We start from the raw sequence: 13,716 nt of genomic DNA on the forward strand, positions 1-13,716 counted from the left end.
GAGACTACACAACACCGCTCCAGGGTGCGCTCGAACCACCAACCTTTCGGTTAACAACCGAACGCGCTAACCATTGCGCCACGGAAGCCCAACAATTAAATATTCGTCAGGTATTGTGGAAAAACTCTGACTTTTTACGTTACATTTAAGGTGCCTTAACACCGCTCCCGGGTGGGCTCGAACCACCAACCTATTGGTTAACAGCGAACGCGCTAAACATTTAGCCACGCAAGCTTAGAAATTTAATGGTTGTCACGTATTGTGGAAAAGTTTTGACTTTTTACGCTACATCTGAGACCCCACAACACCTCTCCCGGGTGGGCTTGAACCACCAACCTTTCGGTTAACAGCTGAACGCGCTAACCATTGCGTCACGGAAGCCCAAAAATTAAATGTTCGTCAGGTATTGTGGAAAAACTCTGACTTTTTACGTTACATTTGAGATCCCTTAACACCGCTCCCGGGTGGGCTTGAACAACCAACCTGTTGGTTAACAGCCGAACGCGCTAACCATTGAGCCACGGAAGCTCAGAAATTAAATGGTTGTCAGGTATTGTGGAAAAGTTATGACTTTTCACGCTACATCTGAGACCCCACAACACCTCTCCCGGGTGGGCTCGAACCACCAACCTTTCGGTTAACAGCTGAACGCGCTAACCATTGCGCCACGGAAGCCCAAAAATTAAATGTTCGTCAGGTATTGTGGAAAACTTTTCTTTTTACGTTACATTTGAGACTACACAACACCGCTCCCGGGTGCGCTCGAACCACCAACCTTTCGGTTAACAACCGAACGCGCTAACCATTGCTTCACGGAAGCCCAAAAATTAAATGTTCGTCAGGTATTGTGGAAAAACTCTGACTTTTTACGTTACATTTAAGATCCCTTAACACCGCTCCCGGGTAGGCTCGAACCACGAACCTATTGGTTAACAGCCGATCGCGCTAACTATTGAGCCACGGAAGCTCAGAAATTAAATGGTTGTCACGTATTGTGGAAAAGTTTTGACTTTTTACGCTACATCTGAGACCCCACGTCACCTCTCCCGGGTGGGCTCGAACCACCAACCTATTGGTTAACAGCCGAACGCGACAACCATTGAGCCACGGGAGCTCAGAAATTAAATGGTTGTCACGTATAGGGGAAAAGTTATGACTTTTCACGCTACATCTGAGACCCCACGTCACCTCTCCCGGATGGGCTCGAACCACCAACCTATTGGTTAACAGCCGAACGCGCTAACCATTGAGCCACGGAAGCTCAGAAATTAAATGGTTGTCACGTATTGTGGAAAAGTTTTGACTTTTTACGCTACATCTGAGACCCCACGTCACCTCTCCCGGGTGGGCTCGAACCACCAACCTTTCGGTTAACAGCTGAACGCGCTAACCATTGCGCTACGGAAGCCCAAAAATTAAATGTTCGTCAGGTATTGTGGAAAAACTCTGACTTTTTACGTTACATTTGAGGTCCCTTAACACCGCTCCCGGGTGGGCTCGAACCACCAACCTATTGGTTAACAGCCGAACGCGCTAACCATTGAGCCACGGAAGCTCAGAAATTAAATGGTTGTCAGGTATTGTGGAAAAGTTATGACTTTTCACGCTACATCTGAGACCCCACGTCACCTCTCCCGGGTGGGCTCGAACCACCAACCTTTTGGTTAACAGCTGAACGCGCTAACCATTGCGCCACGGAAGCCCAAAAATTAAATGTTCGTCAGGTATTGTGGAAAAACTTTTCTTTTTACGTTTCATTTAAGATCCCTTAACACCGCTCCCGGGTAGGCTCGAACCACGAACCTATTGGTTAACAGCTGAACGCGCTAACCATTGCGCCACGGAAGCCCAAAAATTAAATGTTCGTCAGGTATTGTGGAAAACTTTTCTTTTTACGTTACATTTGAGACTACACAACACCGCTCCTGGGTGCGCTCGAACCACCAACCTTTCGGTTAACAACCGAACGCGCTAACCATTGCTTCACGGAAGCCCAAAAATTAAATGTTCGTCAGGTATTATGGAAAAACTCTGACTTTTTACGTTACATTTAAGATCCCTTAACACCGCTCCCGGGTAGGCTCGAACCACGAACCTATTGGTTAACAGCCGAACGCGCTAACTATTGAGCCACGGAAGCTCAGAAATTAAATGGTTGTCACGTATTGTAGAAAAGTTTTGACTTTTTACGCTACATCTGAGACCCCACGTCACCTCTCCCGGGTGGGCTCGAACCACCAACCTATTGGTTAACAGCCGAACGCGACAACCATTGAGCCACGGGAGCTCAGAAATTAAATGGTTGTCACGTATAGGGGAAACGTTATGACTTTTCACGCTACATCTGAGACCCCACGTCACCTCTCCCGGGTGGGCTCGAACCACCAACCTATTGGTTAACATACGAACGCGCTAACCATTGAGCCACGGAAGCTCAGAAATTAAATGGTTGTCACGTATTGTGGAAAAGTTTTGACTTTTTACGCTACATCTGAGACCCCAAGTCACCTCTCCCGGGTGGGCTCGAACCACCAACCTTTCGGTTAACAGCTGAACGCGCTAACCATTGCGCCTCGGAAGCCCAAAAATTAAATGTTCGTCAGGTATTGTGGAAAAACCCTGACTTTTTACGTTACATTTGACGTCCCTTAACACCGCTCCCGGGTGGGCTCGAACCACCAACCTATTGGTTAACAGCCGAACGCGCTAACCATTGAGCCACGGAAGCTCAGAAATTAAATGGTTGTCAGGTATTGTGGAAAAGTTATGACTTTTCACGCTACATCTGAGACCCCACGTCACCTCTCCCGGGTGGGCTCGAACCACCAACCTTTTGGTTAACAGCTGAACGCGCTAACCATTGCGCCACGGAAGCCCAAAAATTAAATGTTCGTCAGGTATTGTGGAAAACTTTTCTTTTTACGTTACATTTGAGACTACACAACACCGCTCCTGGGTGCGCTCGAACCACCAACCTTTCGGTTAACAACCGAACGCGCTAACCATTGCTTCACGGAAGCCCAAAAATTAAATGTTCGTCAGGTATTATGGAAAAACTCTGACTTTTTACGTTACATTTAAGATCCCTTAACACCGCTCCCGGGTAGGCTCGAACCACGAACCTATTGGTTAACAGCCGAACGCGCTAACTATTGAGCCACGGAAGCTCAGAAATTAAATGGTTGTCACGTATTGTAGAAAAGTTTTGACTTTTTACGCTACATCTGAGACCCCACGTCACCTCTCCCGGGTGGGCTCGAACCACCAACCTATTGGTTAACAGCCGAACGCGACAACCATTGAGCCACGGGAGCTCAGAAATTAAATGGTTGTCACGTATAGGGGAAACGTTATGACTTTTCACGCTACATCTGAGACCCCACGTCACCTCTCCCGGGTGGGCTCGAACCACCAACCTATTGGTTAACATACGAACGCGCTAACCATTGAGCCACGGAAGCTCAGAAATTAGATGGTTGTCACGTATTGTGGAAAAGTTTTGACTTTTTACGCTACATCTGAGACCCCAAGTCACCTCTCCCGGGTGGGCTCGAACCACCAACCTTTCGGTTAACAGCTGAACGCGCTAACCATTGCGCCTCGGAAGCCCAAAAATTAAATGTTCGTCAGGTATTGTGGAAAAACCCTGACTTTTTACGTTACATTTGAGGTCCCTTAACACCGCTCCCGGGTGGGCTCGAACCACCAACCTATTGGTTAACAGCCGAACGCGCTAACCATTGAGCCACGGAAGCTCAGAAATTAAATGGTTGTCAGGTATTGTGGAAAAGTTATGACTTTTCACGCTACATCTGAGACCCCACGTCACCTCTCCCGGGTGGGCTCGAACCACCAACCTTTTGGTTAACAGCTGAACGCGCTAACCATTGCGCCACGGAAGCCCAAAAATTAAATGTTCGTCAGGTATTGTGGAAAACTTTTCTTTTTACGTTACATTTGAGACTACACAACACCGCTCCTGGGTGCGCTCGAACCACCAACCTTTCGGTTAACAACCGAACGCGCTAACCATTGCTTCACGGAAGCCCAAAAATTAAATGTTCGTCAGGTATTATGGAAAAACTCTGACTTTTTACGTTACATTTAAGATCCCTTAACACCGCTCCCGGGTAGGCTCGAACCACGAACCTATTGGTTAACAGCCGAACGCGCTAACTATTGAGCCACGGAAGCTCAGAAATTAAATGGTTGTCACGTATTGTAGAAAAGTTTTGACTTTTTACGCTACATCTGAGACCCCACGTCACCTCTCCCGGGTGGGCTCGAACCACCAACCTATTGGTTAACAGCCGAACGCGACAACCATTGAGCCACGGGAGCTCAGAAATTAAATGGTTGTCACGTATAGGGGAAACGTTATGACTTTTCACGCTACATCTGAGACCCCACGTCACCTCTCCCGGGTGGGCTCGAACCACCAACCTATTGGTTAACATACGAACGCGCTAACCATTGAGCCACGGAAGCTCAGAAATTAGATGGTTGTCACGTATTGTGGAAAAGTTTTGACTTTTTACGCTACATCTGAGACCCCAAGTCACCTCTCCCGGGTGGGCTCGAACCACCAACCTTTCGGTTAACAGCTGAACGCGCTAACCATTGCGCCTCGGAAGCCCAAAAATTAAATGTTCGTCAGGTATTGTGGAAAAACCCTGACTTTTTACGTTACATTTGAGGTCCCTTAACACCGCTCCCGGGTGGGCTCGAACCACCAACCTATTGGTTAACAGCCGAACGCGCTAACCATTGAGCCACGGAAGCTCAGAAATTAAATGGTTGTCAGGTATTGTGGAAAAGTTATGACTTTTCACGCTACATCTGAGACCCCACGTCACCTCTCCCGGGTGGGCTCGAACCACCAACCTTTTGGTTAACAGCTGAACGCGCTAACCATTGCGCCACGGAAGCCCAAAAATTAAATGTTCGTCAGGTATTGTGGAAAAACCCTGACTTTTTACGTTACATTTGAGGTCCCTTAACACCGCTCCCGTGTGGGCTCGAACCACCAACCTATTGGTTAACAGCCGAACGCGCTAACCATTGAGCCACGGAAGCTCAGAAATTAAATGGTTGTCAGGTATTGTGGAAAAGTTATGACTTTTCACGCTACATCTGAGACCCCACGTCACCTCTCCCGGGTGGGCTCGAACCACCAACCTTTTGGTTAACAGCTGAACGCGCTAACCATTGCGCCACGGAAGCCCAAAAATTAAATGTTCGTCAGGTATTGTGGAAAAACTCTGACTTTTTACGTTACATTTAAGATCCCTTAACACCGCTCCCGGGTAGGCTCGAACCACGAACCTATTGGTTAACAGCCGAACGCGCTAACTATTGAGCCACGGAAGCTCAGAAATTAAATGGTTGTCACGTATTGTAGAAAAGTTTTGACTTTTTACGCTACATCTGAGACCCCACGTCACCTCTCCCGGGTGGGCTCGAACCACCAACCTATTGGTTAACAGCCGAACGCGACAACCATTGAGCCACGGGAGCCCAGAAATTAAATGGTTGTCACGTATAGGGGAAACGTTATGACTTTTCACGCTACATCTGAGACCCCACGTCACCTCTCCCGGGTGGGCTCGAACCACCAACCTATTGGTTAACATACGAACGCGCTAACCATTGAGCCACGGAAGCTCAGAAATTAGATGGTTGTCACGTATTGTGGAAAAGTTTTGACTTTTTACGCTACATCTGAGACCCCAAGTCACCTCTCCCGGGTGGGCTCGAACCACCAACCTTTCGGTTAACAGCTGAACGCGCTAACCATTGCGCCTCGGAAGCCCAAAAATTAAATGTTCGTCAGGTATTGTGGAAAAACCCTGACTTTTTACGTTACATTTGAGGTCCCTTAACACCGCTCCCGGGTGGGCTCGAACCACCAACCTATTGGTTAACAGCCGAACGCGCTAACCATTGAGCCACGGAAGCTCAGAAATTAAATGGTTGTCAGGTATTGTGGAAAAGTTATGACTTTTCACGCTACATCTGAGACCCCACGTCACCTCTCCCGGGTGGGCTCGAACCACCAACCTTTTGGTTAACAGCTGAACGCGCTAACCATTGCGCCACGGAAGCCCAAAAATTAAATGTTCGTCAGGTATTGTGGAAAAACTCTGACTTTTTACGTTACATTTGAGGTCCCTTAACACCGCTCCCGGGTGGGCTCGAACCACCAACCTATTGGTTAACAGCCGAAAGCGCTAACCATTGAGCCACGGAAGCTCAGAAATTAAATGTTTGTCACGTATTGTGGAAAAGTTTTGACTTTTTACGCTACATCTGAGACCCCACGTCACCTCTCCCGGGTGGGCTCGAACCACCAACCTTTCGGTTAACAGCTGAACGCGCTAACCATTGCGCCACGGAAGCCCAAAAATTAAATGTTCGTCAGGTATTGTGGAAAAACTTTTCTTTTTACGTTACATTTGAGAGTACACAACACCGCTCCAGGGTGCGCTCGAACCACCAACCTTTCGGTTAACAACCGAACGCGCTAACCATTGTGCCACGGAAGCCCAACAATTAAATATTCGTCAGGTATTGTGGAAAAACTCTGACTTTTTACGTTACATTTAAGGTGCCTTAACACCGCTCCCGGGTGGGCTCGAACCACCAACCTATTGGTTAACAGCCGAACGCGCTAAACATTTAGCCACGCAAGCTTAGAAATTTAATGGTTGTCACGTATTGTGGAAAAGTTTTGACTTTTTACGCTACATCTGAGACCCCACAACACCTCTCCCGGGTGGGCTTGAACCACCAACCTTTCGGTTAACAGCTGAACGCGCTAACCATTGCGTCACGGAAGCCCAAAAATTAAATGTTCGTCAGGTATTGTGGAAAAACCCTGACTTTTTACGTTACATTTGAGGTCCCTTAACACCGCTCCCGGGTGGGCTCGAACCACCAACCTATTGGTTAACAGCCGAACGCGCTAACCATTGAGCCACGGAAGCTCAGAAATTAAATGGTTGTCAGGTATTGTGGAAAAGTTATGACTTTTCACGCTACATCTGAGACCCCACGTCACCTCTCCCGGGTGGGCTCGAACCACCAACCTTTTGGTTAACAGCTGAACGCGCTAACCATTGCGCCACGGAAGCCCAAAAATTAAATGTTCGTCAGGTATTGTGGAAAACTTTTCTTTTTACGTTACATTTGAGACTACACAACACCGCTCCTGGGTGCGCTCGAACCACCAACCTTTCGGTTAACAACCGAACGCGCTAACCATTGCTTCACGGAAGCCCAAAAATTAAATGTTCGTCAGGTATTATGGAAAAACTCTGACTTTTTACGTTACATTTAAGATCCCTTAACACCGCTCCCGGGTAGGCTCGAACCACGAACCTATTGGTTAACAGCCGAACGCGCTAACTATTGAGCCACGGAAGCTCAGAAATTAAATGGTTGTCACGTATTGTAGAAAAGTTTTGACTTTTTACGCTACATCTTAGACCCCACGTCACCTCTCCCGGGTGGGCTCGAACCACCAACCTATTGGTTAACAGCCGAACGCGACAACCATTGAGCCACGGGAGCTCAGAAATTAAATGGTTGTCACGTATAGGGGAAACGTTATGACTTTTCACGCTACATCTGAGACCCCACGTCACCTCTCCCGGGTGGGCTCGAACCACCAACCTATTGGTTAACATACGAACGCGCTAACCATTTGTTACAGTTTAGAACTGAACCGAACTAGGTTAGAACACGTGACCACATTAAGTGGAAGCCGACGATCTTGTTAAGACGAGAGAGCACTTTTACAATGTAACTAGACTAGAGAAGTTAGATAACAATAAAGAACCAAGTTGATATTTTAATCTAAATAAAGTATTTTAAACTAAATAAGGATGTGCTTTATAACATGGTGATAGAGGTTCTACGGACTTTCACGCGTTTGTTTGTCAATTGCCTTTCTCTCCCGGCCTCCGTATAGGCCTAACTTTGCAATGACGACTTTCAAAGGCCCGGCTCAATTTGTTCCTGGCCCTGATCCAGCCTCGGCCTGGCGAGAATATAAAGAGTGCTTCGAGATTTATGCGGTCGCCTCCAACCTCGACGCTGAACCAGTAGCGCGACAACGTGCCATTTTCTTGCACATACTGGGCACCTCCGGGCGTCGCATCTACAATACACTCACTATACCAGAAATAGATGATGCACGTACCCTATCAGTGATCTTCGCCGCCTTCGATAGGTATTATGAACCTTATAAAAACGTCACGTATCTCCGCTACGTGTTTATATGCACAAAACAGGCCGACAACCAAACTTTTGATGAATTTCTCATCGATCTCAAAACCAAGGCCCAGAACTGTGCCTTAGGGGCCCTTCTTGATGATCTCATCACACTCATGATAGTCATGGGAATTAAACAAGAACTCACAAGAAAACGCCTTCTGTCTATTCCTCGTCTAACACTTCAAGAAGCCATACAGATCTGTCAAGCTGATGAAATTTCGGGGGTATATGCCGGTGCTATGGCTCCCTCTCAATCTCAACCCCCAAATACACTCGACGCTCTACAACGTTGCGGCAGCTCACAAAGGTTCCGTCCTTTTACTCGCTCTCAATACAGACAGCCGCCATCGTCAGCTCATTCTAACCGTTTTACCCCTCGCAACGTACAACATAATCAGCGTGCAGGACATTCTTCACGACCACATCACTATTCACCGTTACCACAGAACTCTTCATACTCAAATCGGTGTTCTCGATGCGGCATGCAACACCCGTCACGTCCTTGCCCTGCACAAACCTCGTCGTGTCTGAAATGTGGCGTCCGAGGTCACTGGGCCACCCGATGTCGCTCGTCGCATGCACTGAACACAGAAGAACCACACATACCAAACCAAGAATATGAACCTAATGACGATTCTCAACTCCATGATCCCTACTCGAACTATGAGACTCAACCTTCCAATGGTGACTATGGGGACCCATTCACGTGTTATGATCCCACACCACACGATGAAATTCTACAGTACAGCACCTACTGCCTGACAACCCATCCTAACAATTCTGAAGAACTACCAAAGCAATCACCGCTCACCATAGAAGCATTATCGCAACAACCCGATCAGATCTATGATGAAATATACTTATTCGATGCTCCAACAATTTTTAAAGTGGATACTGGCTCTCAAGTAAACATAATTACCGAACAGATGTACAAGGCCCTTCCACAACAACCACCTATACAACCGCCATTATACACAATCACAGCTTATTCAGGTCACTCAGTCCCTATCATGGGCGTTACGAATATACCATGCGCTTCAACCAACGCGATGTCTATATTCCCATTCTACATTACGAAGGAAAATCGCACCCCTATATTAGGAGCGCAAGCAGCAACTCAACTGGGACTAATCATTCACCAATATCAACCACTTAGCCCGGTCTTGCCGAGATGGCAAGCACTAAATGAACAACAGATAATGGGAATACAATCGACATCGATACTGCCACATTCAACACAAGTACAAGCATCTGCTAGCCCTGCAATAGAAGAAGTTTTAAAACAATACCATGAATGTTTTGATCAAATTGGCTTGCTTCCAGGCGAATACTCTATTCAACTCAAGCCGAATACCACACCATCAATCTCTGCTGCCCACCAGATACCGATAGCATACCAAGCAGCTGTCCAAAAAGAACTACAGCGGATGCAAGAACAGGGTATTATTGTACCTGTTGTCGAGCCAACTGAATGGGTTCACCCTATGGTTGTGGTGCCAAAACCCACTCAAGATCCTGCTGAAATTCGTGTACGCATCTGCCTTGATCCTCGAAAACTAAACAACTCGATTAAACGACAGCCATACCCCTTACCAACCAACCAAGAAATATTTTCAAAATTAAGAGGATCACGCATTTTCACGGTTCTGGATGCAATGAGCGCTTTTTGGCAAATAAAACTCACAGAAACTAGCTCCAAATTATGTACTTTTGCAACACCTTATGGAAGATTTCGTTTCACCAGGCTCCCTTATGGTATTGTGACTGGAACAGAAATCTGTCAACATGCCATGCGTTCTTTATACCCAGTATCAGATTTCCCTGACGTTCACATCTCCACTGATGATTTTCTGATCGCTAGCACTAATGAGAAGCAACATACAGCAAGACTCATAACAATTCTGGATCGTGCTTTAACTTACGGCCTAAAATTCAATTCCACAAAAATGCAACTAGCCGTACCTGCAATAAAATATTTGGGCCATCACATCAATGCTTCTGGCATCACACCTGACCCCGCCAAAGTGGCAGCTATCAGTTTGCTTCCTTCACCAACAGACAAACCAGCCCTCCAAAGCTTTCTGGGGATGATAAACTATATAGCCAAATTTATACCAGATGCCAACCGCCATACAGCTCCTCTACGCAACCTTCTGAAGAAAGATGCACTATTTCAATGGGAACCTGATCACCAGCACCATTACGATCAACTGAAGAAATTCGCCTCCACAGCCCCAGTTTTGGCTTTTTTCAATCCGAAAGCCAAAATAGTCTTATCAGTGGAGGCCAGTCAAATCGGGGTAGGAGCGGTTTTAATGCAAGAAGGCCACCCAGTTGAATATGCATCAACAAGTTTTAATTCAACACAATCACGCTACGCTCAAATTGAAAAAGAGCTCCTGGCTATTGTCTTCGCTTGTGAGCAATTTCATTATTTCATCGCTGGTACCGCCATCACCGTACATACAGATCACAACCCACTCATTGGAATTTCAAAGAAACCATTGCATCTGATATCACCAAGGCTGCAGAGACTCCTAATGAGATTATTCCGATACCAAGTCACACTGATATATGTACCTGGCAAGCAACTTCATATAGCTGACATGCTATCCCGAACTCCTCAAAAACATGTACTCATTAACACGGATAACTTGGAAGGACCACATACAGCGATTCACGCTATCACAGCACTATCCACAAGCAATCACGAAAAATACAAAAAGGCTACCGCTGAAGATCCTATATTAACCAAGATTCAAGAGATGTCAAAAACGGGATGGCCTCGCACCAATAAAGCACTAAGTTCGGAACTCAAACCGTACTGGCCTCACCAAGATGAATTACATACTGTTCGAGATCTGCTTTATCGGGGAACCACATTGGTCATACCAACAGCAATGAGGACACAAACTATGAAGGACATACATGGGACGCATCAAGGTATAAATTCATGCCTCGCAAAAGCCAAAATCAATGTATTCTGGCCAACGATTACTCAAGATTTAACTGAATTCATTCGCGCATGCCCAATTTGTAATAATCGAGCTAGAGCAAATCAAAAAATTCCACTGACTCCACATCCCTTACCGAATCTCCCATGGGAAGTAGTAGGCGTTGACCTATTTAAATTAGGATCACAAAATTATATTCTTCTAGTGGACTATTTTTCTAAATATATTGAAGCTCAAGAAATGGGATCCACAAATGCAAACTCAGTAATTAAATTCCTAACTTGTCAGTTTTCACGTCATGGCGCCCCGCAACGCCTCATATCCGATAATGGACCTCCATTTGCTTCTCGGGAATTTGCTCAAGCCATGGAACAATGGTCGGTAGAACACATCACATCCTCACCATATTACCCGCAATCTAACGGTATGGTTGAAAGATCCATTCAAACCATAAAAAATTCGTTGGTAAAAGCACAACAGGATGGAAGAGATTTGCAACAAGTTCTATTAAACTATCGCACTACGCCGAAACTGGACCTGCCTTCCCCAGCGGAATTATGCATGGGACGTAGAATTCGAACACCATTAACAACAACAACCGAAACTCTACAACCAAAATATAATCTGCAACAAGCCAGGAATACATTAAAGCTACATCAAAAAGAAATGACTAACCAATACAACTCACGTTCAACAAAAAATCTACCAGTTTTACAACAAGGACAAGAAGTGCTATACTTTGCGAGCCACAGAAACTGGCTACCAGCAGTAATCAAGAAAATTGGTCCCGAACCTAACTCATATACGATAATAACTCCACAAGGACAGATTTATCGCAGAACAAGAATTCATTTACGCCCCAGAACCAATATAGCTTCAAGGAGCGCTGGAAGACTTCAAAATACTCATAAATGGACACATACTCGCATAGTAACACCCACGAACGAAACAAAGTCACCAATGGCAACAACAAAATTAAATATAAACAGAACACAAATTCCAATTAACAAGGAAAAGGAACCGGAACAGAGGGAAATTACTAACCGCTACCAAAATCAGGAGCAAATGCAAGAGGATCCGGACGTTTTACAACAGAAACAAAAGGAACCAACACTGAGACAAGGACATCGTGCACTACAAATACATGATAGACCACAACAACAACAAAGCACCACATCAGTGAAACACCCAAATGTAACGCTGGTACATATACCTTCATCACTACCTGGTAATTTGCCATGTCCTAAACCTAAAGATAAAAACATGGTATCTTCACCTATACAAGCAACATCAAGAGAAGGAGCAACGGACATACTTAGGTCTCTGATCATACATAAAGGACCTCCGCAAAGATCGGCATTTACAAGTTCTAATATCTCAACGCAGTCATTCCCAGCAACAAGAAGTGGTAGACCAAGTATCCCGCCCAAACGTTATCAATAAGACTTTACAAAAAAAAAAAAAAAAAAAAAAAAAAAAAATGTTAATATTAAAATTATAAATTTAGAAATGTTTAAAATTTATAAAGAAAGAAAGATGTTACAGTTTAGAACTGAACCGAACTAGGTTAGAACACGTGACCACATTAAGTGGAAGCCGACGATCTTGTTAAGACGAGAGAGCACTTTTACAATGTAACTAGACTAGAGAAGTTAGATAACAATAAAGAACCAAGTTGATATTTTAATCTAAATAAAGTATTTTAAACTAAATAAGGATGTGCTTTATAACACCATTGAGCCACGGAAGCTCAGAAATTAGATGGTTGTCACGTATTGTGGAAAAGTTTTGACTTTTTACGCTACATCTGAGACCCCAAGTCACCTCTCCCGGGTGGGCTCGAACCACCAACCTTTCGGTTAACAGCTGAACGCGCTAACCATTGCGCCTCGGAAGCCCAAAAATTAAATGTTCGTCAGGTATTGTGGAAAAACCCTGACTTTTTACGTTACATTTGAGGTCCCTTAACACCGCTCCCGGGTGGGCTCGAACCACCAACCTATTGGTTAACAGCCGAACGCGCTAACCATTGAGCCACGGAAGCTCAGAAATTAAATGGTTGTCAGGTATTGTGGAAAAGTTATGACTTTTCACGCTACATCTGAGACCCCACGTCACCTCTCCCGGGTGGGCTCGAACCACCAACCTTTTGGTTAACAGCTGAACGCGCTAACCATTGCGCCACGGAAGCCCAAAAATTAAATGTTCGTCAGGTATTGTGGAAAAACTCTGACTTTTTACGTTACATTTGAGGTCCCTTAACACCGCTCCCGGGTGGGCTCGAACCACCAACCTATTGGTTAACAGCCGAAAGCGCTAACCATTGAGCCACGGAAGCTCAGAAATTAAATGTTTGTCACGTATTGTGGAAAAGTTTTGACTTTTTACGCTACATCTGAGACCCCACGTCACCTCTCCCGGGTGGGCTCGAACCACCAACCTTTCGGTTTACAGCTGAACGCGCTAACCATTGCGCCACGGAAGC

At 45.6% G+C, this 13,716-nt stretch overlaps 1 protein-coding gene and 1 non-coding gene across 2 annotated transcripts; one reads left to right on the forward strand and one right to left on the reverse strand.

The window, feature by feature from the left end:
* The first annotated feature begins 7,985 nt into the window (after positions 1 to 7,985).
* LOC149704003 (uncharacterized) lies at positions 7,986 to 12,674 on the forward strand. Its single transcript, XM_089867182.1, has one exon. The coding sequence runs from the start codon at positions 7,986 to 7,988 to the stop codon at positions 12,672 to 12,674; it is 4,689 nt and encodes a 1,562-aa protein (XP_089723308.1).
* A 969-nt stretch (positions 12,675 to 13,643) lies between these two features.
* Positions 13,644 to 13,716, reverse strand: TRNAY-GUA (transfer RNA tyrosine (anticodon GUA)). The gene has a single exon. It is a non-coding gene; the product is annotated as a tRNA-Tyr (tRNA).

The sequence above is a fragment of the Phalangium opilio genome, unplaced genomic scaffold (genome assembly GCF_054372755.1).
Source record: "Phalangium opilio isolate 3A_F unplaced genomic scaffold, DU_Popi_V2 ptg000017l_1, whole genome shotgun sequence".
Classification (NCBI taxonomy): Eukaryota; Metazoa; Arthropoda; class Arachnida; order Opiliones; family Phalangiidae; genus Phalangium; species Phalangium opilio.

Excerpts from the sequence above, each read along its gene's own strand:
- LOC149704003 (XM_089867182.1), top strand. The coding sequence starts at position 7,986 with ATGACGACTTTCAAAGGCCCGGCTCAATTTGTTCCTGGCCCTGATCCA.